Raw genomic sequence first — 9,786 nt, 5'->3', positions numbered from 1 at the left:
CCCAAAAAAAAAGAAAATATTATAATATGCTGATTTGAATATACTGCAATAATTAATGTAAGGGTGGATACCCATAGCACTTCCCCACCGCTCAACCAAACTCAGGGGAACATAATACTGCTGTAAAGAGTCACAGACATTATCATCACCTTTGCCCAAAGTTGCATATTCAGCCTCAATATTATTGCTAGGATTCTTTAACTCAAGAAAACTTTCAATAGATTGACATGACTGCAACAACTTATGCCTGTCCTCTTGTGATAAATCATCTTCAATAAACGCTGTATCAAAATGCTCATATGGTCTTGGAGATTGAATCAGTTGTCGGTTCCAAATTTCATTAACAAAAGAGTAGGGCTTTCTCTTAGCCTGAAACAATTAGATAACAACCAGATGATTGTGTCCCAAAGCATATAGGATAGCTCCAGCTGTTTCCTTGATGACATAGAATACAACCAAAACCTTTTAAAATTCTTATTTAAGATAAAGAAAGCATACACCAAGGACCATAATACCCTACCAGACAAAAATATCGAGGCCTAGAATATGGGATTCCAAACTGTAGTGGGCTCAAAATGAACTCCTGTGTAACAAAATTTGTTCTGTCCAATATTTCAATCAGTTTTGCATGTGTGTCAGATGTCTGTATGCAACACGAGTACAAAGAAAAAGGAAGTGAATAGAGAAAATCACTAATGAAACGAGACTTGTACTTATGAGTTAATCCAAGTTGACAAACCTCGAAGCCAACAACATTTTCTACGAATAACAAGCTTGGAGGCTTCAATAAGAATGGCATAAGCTCAAGAATCTGAAGAAAAGAAAATGCCCGAGCATCACCAGTGTCCTTCTGGAGACCTATAACACAAGATCATTGAGCAACTTTGGCTAAAATAGGATAAAGTAACCCACAGAATAGGAAAATGAGAAGGAACGAAATATAATGTGAACATGTTAGGCTTGATTGAAACAAAAAAAGAGGTTATTTCGAAATATGATGTTGCCAGGGTATGGGGAAGTAGTACGGTAGGATGGGAGTTTGTGGAATCTGTTGGGACAGCTGGTGGACTTCTGTTGATGTGGGATGATATGATGTTTCAAAAAAGTAATTGTTATAAAGGGGAGAGATGGTTGTGCGTTGAAGGTGTGTTAACGAAGAATAACTTCCAGTGTGCCTATTGTTTGGTGTACGGGGCACATGGGAGGGAAGAAAAGAGGGTGGTGTGGGAGGAATTGAGTTATATTGCGGGATTGTGCCAGGTTCCTTTCTGTTTGTTGGGAGACTTTAATGAGATTTTACAAGTTGCGGATCGCAAAGGGGGGATGAGTTTGTCGGTCTCAGCGGAAGAGTTTAAAAGTTGGGTTCAAGACATGCAGCTAGTGGATCTACCCCTTACTGATAGGAAATACACATGGTTCAGGGGTCAGTCTTGTAGCAGAATAGATAGGGTGTTGGTTAATATTGAATGGGTGGAAGAATTCCCTGACATTAGGCTGAAAGGTGGTCCAAGGGGCTTGTCCGATCATTGCCCGTTGATTGTGGATGATACACTGGTAAGAGGGGGTCCTCGACCGTTCAGGAGTTTGGATTCCTGGTTTACACATGAGGGTTTTCTATTGACAGTAAAAAATGAATGGCGAAAATTGGGAGGTACTCCGTTCCTTGGTAAACTGAAGGCCTTGACGACACCTTTGAGACAATGGCATAAGGATAATTTTGGTGATATGGATAATAGGATTATGAAGTTTGAGGATGAGATAAGGAAACTGGACGATCAGGTTAGTGAGGGAATCTATGACAATACAACGGAGGCTAGACGGAAGGCGTTGGTGAAATTTTGTGGAAAGTGGTACATTAGGAAGGAAATCCATTGGAAACAGTTGTCTCGGTCCAAACATGCTAGGGATATGGATAGGAATACCAGGTATTTTCACAACATTGCCTCAGCTAGAAGGCGGAACAACAGGATTGATGCTCTGATGATCCATGGGAGACTTGTAAGGAATCAAGCAAGGATAAAGCATGCAATAAGGGGATTCTACAAGGAGTTGTATCGACAGGAGACTGCTCCACGGATTGGTATTTGGGATGGGTTGTTGAAGCAAATTGGTAGAGATGAGGCAGACGCTTTGGAGGTTCCACCTTCTGTGGAGGAAATCAGGGAGGCAGTTTGGGATTGTGAATCTTCTAAGGCCCCAGGTAGTGATGGGTACAATATGAATTTCATTAAGAAATGCTGGGAAGAGATTGGTCAGGAGTTCACTGAGGCAGTGATGGAATTCTTCCAAAGGGCTAAGTTACCTACAGATGTAAATTTAACTTGGGTAACGTTGGCCCCAAAGTTTGTGGGGGCTAAAGAGATCAAGGATTTCCGGCCGATTAGCTTAGTGAGATGTGTGTATAAAGTGGTTTCGAAGGTTCTAGTGAGAAGAATGAGATCGGTTATGCCAGGATTGGTGGGTGAGACTCAGACTGCATTTGTGAAAGGCAGAAAGATCCATGACGGTGCTCTCATCGCTTGTGAGACGGTCCATTGGCTGAAGTCACGAAGAAAGAAAGCGGCAATTATAAAGCTGGATTTTCATAAAGCTTATGATAGAGTCAGATGGAGCTTCGTGGATATAGTGTTAGAGAAAATGGGTTTTGGACAGCGTTGGAGGTTTTGGGTGAAGGAGTGTCTTACTACGGCCACTATGTCTGTACTGGTAAATGGGTCGCCATCCAAGCCGTTTAAAATGGAGCGAGGCCTCCGACAAGGGGATCCCCTCTCTCCATTTCTGTTTGTGCTAGTAGTGGATGTGTTGCATCGGATGCTGGGTGAAGCTGTCAGGAATGGCCGCATTGATCCGCTGCTAGTTGGGGGAAAGAATATTGCATTGTCGCATCTACAATTTGCGGATGATACGATATTGTTTTGTCCCCCGGTGACAGAGACAATTGTGAATTACAGGAGACTGCTGCAGTGTTTTGAGTTGATGTCAGGGTTGAGCATCAATTTTGATAAATCAAATCTGATATCGGTGAATTGTGAACAGGAGTGGATAGATCATGCGTGTGGTCTTCTGGGGTGCCAGCAAGCAGCATTACCAGTTAGGTATCTCGGAATTTCCTTGGGGGCTAATCCGCATTTGGTGAAGACTTGGAAACCGATAATAGATAAGGTGGAAGAGAAACTCAGCCTGTGGAAAGCAAAAGTCTTAAACAAAGCGGGTAAGCTCGTGCTCATAAAATCAGTGCTGAATAGCCTTCCGATATATTACCTTAGTCTGTACAAAATGCCAAAGGCGGTTGCGGATAAGCTGATATCCTTGCAAAGGAGATTTATGTGGTGTAAGGGGGATGGTAAGGAGGGTATCCCGTTGGTCAAGTGGGAACTGGTTCAGGCACCGAAAAAAGCTGGGGGCTTGGGGATTGGGGATGCATTGCTTCGAAACACAGCACTCCTGTTTAAGTGGTGGTGGAGGTTTTCAAAGGAGGAGTGCCCCTTGTGGAAGAAGATTGTCTGCTCGTGTAATAACCTGAACCCCGATATAATGCTAGTAAATCAGCAGCTACCGGTTAAAGGAGGGCCCTGGAAAGACATTTGCCATTTGAATATCATAGAGCAGCGGATAAAAGACAAAATGCTGACTGGCATGGCGATGGAGGTAGGTAATGGAAGAAGCACTCTGTTTTGGGAGGATAACTGGCTGCAAGGTGGACCCTTGAAAATGGCTTTTCCAAGACTATATTCTATTTCAAACCAACAAGGAGCTATGATAGGGGATTGTGGGTTTTGGGATGGACTTGAGTGGATATGAAATTTCCAGTGGAGAAGGGAGCTGTTTCAATGGGAGATGGAACTTCTCTGCCAGTTTCATGAGAGGCTAAGGCCGGTGAAGTTGGCAGCTGGTGCAGAGGATAAGCTGGTGTGGAAGTTTGATAGTAAAGGGATATTTTCTACCAGATCTGTTATACAGGTACTTCAATCAGAGACTCTGTCAGATGAGATAACGAGCTACAGCTTTACAAGTTCAGTCTGGCGAGGAGTGGTGCCTTCAAGAATTGAGCTTTTTGGATGGTTTGTGCTGGTTGGTCGAGTGAATACCAAGGAGAGATTGAGTAGGCTAGGCGTTATTATGCCCAGTGATAATATCTGTGTTCTTTGTAAGAAGGAGATAGAATCGGTCAAACATTTATTCCTTCTATGTGAATTCACGTGGCAGGTGTGGTGCAGTTGGATGAGGAGTTTTGGTGAGGATTGGGCTATTCCTGGTACCATTAGAGAACTGTTTGAGAGTTGGACCGGTAGGCATAAGCAAAAACAAGAGCAGAAAAGGTGGCTTATTGGGTTTTTCACAGTGATCTGGAATATATGGGTGGAACGTAATGCAAGGATCTTCAATAATAAGGAAGCAGGTGTTGACATAGTAATAAAGCGGACATTTCTGAGCTACGAAGAATGGACCGATAGTGATCCTTTCGGTAGTTGACAGGATTTATATATTTCTATGTAGCACTTGTTGTTAGAGTTCTTTGCTCCACTATTCTGTGTTGAGCTTATTTTGTTTCAAAAAAAATGAGAAGGAACGAAAAAAGGGTTCACCTTGCCGCGTGTAAGGTTGGCAGGGAGGAGAAAGAAGCCATGCATCTGCGCCATAGCCGTCGAGATCAGCCGCAGTCAAGCATTGAATATTTCCCTAAGCAAAGAAACATAAACAAAACCAAGATCAGCAGCACAATATTTTTGTCTCGGCTATGTCTCTGTAGCTAAGTATCCAAATTCATGTAGTATCGAAAACAATAGCCAAAGTCAAACTCCGAACATCGAATGACAAGAAGACAAGCCATTTCATCTAAATGAAGAATAAAACTAAAACCTCATAATCTACAAATAAATCCCATTAATTTTGAACTTAAAGCGATTACACAACATAGCATACTATACTAAAACCTAACTATTACTAAAGTGTGAATAACCTGGAGACACTGAACTAACTAGAACTATGCACAAGCACGAAACTTTAATTACTGTACCAGAATTCATTGACCGAAAGAATTAGCCATTACGCAGAAGCACAAAAAGCAAAAAACCTGATAAGGACGATGACCGAAATTATGCTCGTAAACATCGTTGGCTCTGTCGTTGATTTCAAATGCTTCAACCACTTGAGCTTTCACCTCTGCTCGAAGTTTTGTATGCGTATAAACAGAGGCTTAAGTCTTTGATGATAACACAAGCAATAATAATTCTCTCTCTTTTTTTACTGTTGAGATATAATATTAAAGAAAACGTAAGATTTAGATTTGTTGATAAAATATATTATGGACATAAAGATTTTTAGAGTTCTTGTAGACCATACAATTGTTTCTTCCTTTATCAAGTTTTTTTTAGGTTAAAATTTTCAATTTGTCCTCCACTCCTCCTGCAAGTTTGAAAAGCCACCCCAACCAAAAAGATAATCAGCCTTATTTTGCAGGAACACCCCTCCTTGCAAGTTGCAAATAATTATGTTAGTACTGGTTTTTCCGAAACTAAAACACAAAAGGCTTGATATGTCTTCAACCAATGGGCAACAGCAGGCATGCTAACATGCAGGAAAACTTCCGGGACAAAATACTTTGTCCTGGCCTATATGACTGCAAGTATCAAGATGCATCCTCCGAAATGCAAGGTACACTTTAAAGAATAGAGTACCATATTGCCATTAGACAACCACAAATGAAAAGATCTGGAAGCTAAATTTCAAAATCCATCAATTAGTATTCAGATTCTTGGTAATTTATAAAAATATAAACTTTTCTTTTTTTCATCACAGCTATCCATTGTGCAAGTTACTCTCTATAGTGCACCTCAATTCTTTTACTTTCTTTTTTCTTTAGTTTTTGAGGTAAAAGCAGTGTTAAAATTGGGGAGACTGGTGCGGAATTTATAACCACAAACTAACCGGCAAGTGCATCGGGTCGTACCAAATAATACCTCAGGTGAGTGAGGGTCGATCCCACGAGAATTAATGGACTAAGCAACAATGGTTGAGTGATTTACTTAGTTAGACAAGCAAAAAATGGTGTTTGAAGGTTCAAAAGCATAAAACAGTAATTCAGGATATCAGAAAGCAAACAGTAAACAAGTTGTGAATAATATATGGAGAAACAGTTAAGGCTTCAGAGTTATCTATTTTCCGAATTGACTTTTCTTACTAACTATTTTAATTATGCAATATTTAATTCATGGCAAACTATATGTGACTAAACCCTAATTCCTTAGACCTTTTTAGTCTCTTCTAAAATTCATCAACCGCCAATTCTTTGGTCACTTAATTCCAATTAGAGGGTGAAGTTTAATTCTAGTTTATATGCCACAGAAATCCTAATTACCCAAATATAAGAGTATTATATGTCATGTATCCCGTTAAGTCCAGATAATTAGAAATTTAGGAGAATATGGTTTCAAGCTGTTGTTCAAGTAAAGAGCTTTTCCAAGTTATACAAGAACTCAATTAGAACCAAGGTCATACTTCCGTTCCACCCAGATTCATAAAATAAAGAACGAAAATAATTCTTAAATTATAAATCAGTACATCAATTAAAATAGAAAAAAAATGGTATCAATTCATACAATAGACAGAGCTTCTAGCCTTAACAGTGGAGGTTTAGTTGCTCATGGTTCAGAGAGAAAATTAGGATTCGTAAAAACTGTAAAGTGCGGAATGAGGTCGAAGAGAAGAGATTAGAGCCCGAATGGCTGATTCTTTTCCCTTTTATATCTAATCCTAATTAATGTAAAATATATTTTCTAAAACTAAAATAATATCTTTTCCTAATTTTAATAATAAAAGTTAAATCAAAATTTGCAAAGCTTCACGTGTAATGCATCCTAGGATGAGTGGGGACCATTGGGGTCATTAAGGTCCACGCTGAACTTGGAAATTTCCAAGTTCAGCGTGGAGGAGGCAGTGACTACTCTTTTTCTCTTCTTGAGTCCACGCTGAACTTGGATTAACCCAAGTTCGGCGTGGAGTGATGCGTGCAGCTTCCCTTGGAATTGTCACATTGGCGCTGAACTTGAGAAAGCTCAAGTTCAGCATGGAGGAGGCCATATGAAATGGAAGAAAAGGGTATACTATTATATATCGTTGGATAGTTCTGAAAGTTAGCTTTTCAATGCTGCTAGAATCACGTCAATTGGACCTATGTAGCTCAAGTTATTCCTGTTTGAGTGCAAGGAGGTCGGGATTGACAGCATCATTCGCTTTCTTTCTTTTCTGCTATAAAACTTCGTCAAATCCATCTGAATGCTACCTGAAATAAACAAAAATTGCAAACAACTCAAAGTAGCATTCATAGTGGCTAAAGGTAATTAAATCTTGATTAAACTCAACAATTTGAATGCAATTTTTTCCTAGAAAAAGATAGAGAAGATGCTCACGCATCACAACACCAAACTTGAATTGTTGCTTGTCCTCAAGCAACCAAAATTAGTACATAATTAAGATGTGAATTTGCATGAGAAGTGAGAGTTTAGTTATGCCCATGTATCTTCTTAAAGTGGGGTCTATCTATTGTGATTTTGAACAGTTTTGGCATCTCACTCTCCTTTGAATTAAAGGAATGTCACTGTCATTCGGAATTAGAATCCGGATTAAATTATGAATTCTCTAATCTTTATACTTCAGTTTAATCCTTGAACACAACAAATTTCCTTTAATTCTCTTTTCTTTGGTGCTTTGCACCTTGAGCCTAGCCGTGACTTTAAATGTTTTGTCTCAATGGTTAGTTGACACAAGAACACCACAAGCACTTAATTGCGGAACTCTCTTTAAATTCTGATTTTTCTTTCAGCTACTCTCAGACAGTGGTGCTCAAAGCCTTTGGCATACTCTGCTAAATGTATTTGGCCTCGACTCTAAATATTCTGTCTCAAGGATTGCTTGATACAAGAATAGCACAAGCATATGACTAGAAAAACAACTCTTTGAGCTTTTAATCATGTCAGACATTCCTAGTCATTGATGCTCTGAGCCTTGGACTTTGCTTTTATTTTTCTTTTGCTATATATTTTGCTTCAAGGATTAAGCTTTTGTTTAATTCAGAAAATTCATAATAGTTCTCTAAATTCCTATTCCTTATGCACTAACATCCTTTGATTCAAATTCAAATATGCATTGTTCATATCATGCATTCAAAATCACAAATAACACCACCACATTTAAGTAAATAAGACTACTCTTAAATATAAACTTAATTTCTAATGCAATACATCACTTCTTTTCTTTTCTTTTTAGATTCAAGTTTAGTGAGTGGTACATGAGACAATTATTTTTTATTTTTTTGAATTATTAAACTAAAAGCAAATAACAGAATGAAACTAAATCTGAGAACTGAAAGTACTAAAGATCATGCAGGGAATCAAATCAACAGAAAATAGAAGACAACAAAATAAGAACATAAGGGGAAATAGAATGAAAGCAACTCAACCACCTCAATTATGCTGGTGGCCATCTCATTCCTCCAGTTGTGCTCTTCCAACACCAAACTTAAAAGTTTGCTTGTCTCCAAGCAAAGAAAAACTCCAGGGTATCAAAAATTCTTTTTAATTGCTCCTATTCCTGTTCTAATCACTCTGCATGACCAAAACACATGTAAAACATGAAAAATATAAAAAAATTCACTTCTTTGATTTCAAAATTTGGGTGTTGTGTGATGGTTAGAGTGTACCCTTCATCAAGAATTTCTTGAATTGGTGGTTCAATAGACTCACCTTCTATGCCACTCTCTGCTTCATTGCAGTGTAGATTCCTATAATTGTTTTTATCCCTCACAACCTCCTTTGTTTGTGCATCTTCCTTCTTTGTTGGTGCATCTTCCTCTTTTGTTTTTGCATCTTCCTCTTCTTCCATGTGTGAGGGTGAAAAGTTCTTTAATTGACTGGAGTATGAACTCCTTTGATTGATTTCCTCATTTTCTTCCAGAGGATCTTGCATTATATCTCTTGGGAAGGAATTTGCTTGTTCCTCTTCCTGGGGCTTGATAATCAACTGCACATATTTCTCTACATTTTTGACACTCGTCCTTATATCATGTATGAATTCTTTCATGAGAAGCTCAAGAGCTGTTGGTTCTTAATGTGAATAAGGAGATGGTGGCTCTTGATATGAATAAGAAGGAGATGATGATTCTTGATAAGAGTAAAAAGAGGATGATTCTTGGTATGAATAGGGAGATGGTGGCTCTTGATATGGGTAGAAAGATGATGGTTTTTGATATGGATAGAGAAGTGGTGGTTCTTGGTATGAATATGGAGATGGTGGTTCTTGATAGTTGGAACATGGAGCACTGAAGTTTCTTTGGTTTTGACTTTGTCAACCAAAATTTGGGTAGTTCCTCCATTCACAATAATAAGAATCACTCATTGGATGTGAGTAATAACCCATGTGACCTCCCTTCATTATTTTTCCTTAGCACAAAGTACCAAAAAGAATTAAACGCACCATGTGGTAAACAGAAAAGTAAAGAAGAAAGAATAGAATTTTTTTTTGGAAAAGAAATAAAATAAAGAATAATAAAAATAAAAGAAGAATTCGAAAATAAATGGAAAGAGGTGAATTAAAAATTCAAAAATTAAACAAAAAAATACTAATATTTTAAAAAAATGTTTTAAAAGAAAAATTACTACGAGAACACCAAACTTAAATTCAGGAATTAGGGAAGAGTAAATATATAATGTAATTTCTTAAGACAAAAAATAAAATAAACTAATAAAATATAAAAATAAAAAATAATGAAAAGAATAAAAACGAAAATAA

General features: G+C 38.1%; 1 protein-coding gene across 1 annotated transcript in view; it reads right to left on the bottom strand.

Annotated features, from left to right (window-relative positions):
* The window catches only part of LOC107492391 (tRNA (cytosine(38)-C(5))-methyltransferase 2-like), a 10,104-nt gene extending 1,224 nt beyond the window's left edge, over positions 1-8,880 (bottom strand). Inside the window, exons 1-6 of the mRNA XM_016113416.3 lie at positions 8,742-8,880; positions 5,075-5,196; positions 4,587-4,680; positions 740-858; positions 521-643; positions 27-369 (exon numbers count right to left, since the gene is read on the bottom strand). Coding sequence (XP_015968902.1) covers positions 27-369; positions 521-643; positions 740-858; positions 4,587-4,680; positions 5,075-5,196; positions 8,742-8,880 — 940 coding nt within the window. The remainder of the gene's footprint in view (positions 1-26; positions 370-520; positions 644-739; positions 859-4,586; positions 4,681-5,074; positions 5,197-8,741) is intronic.
* Between the last annotated feature and the right edge of the window lie 906 nt (positions 8,881-9,786).

The sequence above is a fragment of the Arachis duranensis genome, chromosome 6 (genome assembly GCF_000817695.3).
Source record: "Arachis duranensis cultivar V14167 chromosome 6, aradu.V14167.gnm2.J7QH, whole genome shotgun sequence".
Lineage (NCBI taxonomy): Eukaryota > Viridiplantae > Streptophyta > Magnoliopsida > Fabales > Fabaceae > Arachis > Arachis duranensis.
This window is presented reverse-complemented; position numbering and strand designations above follow the sequence as displayed.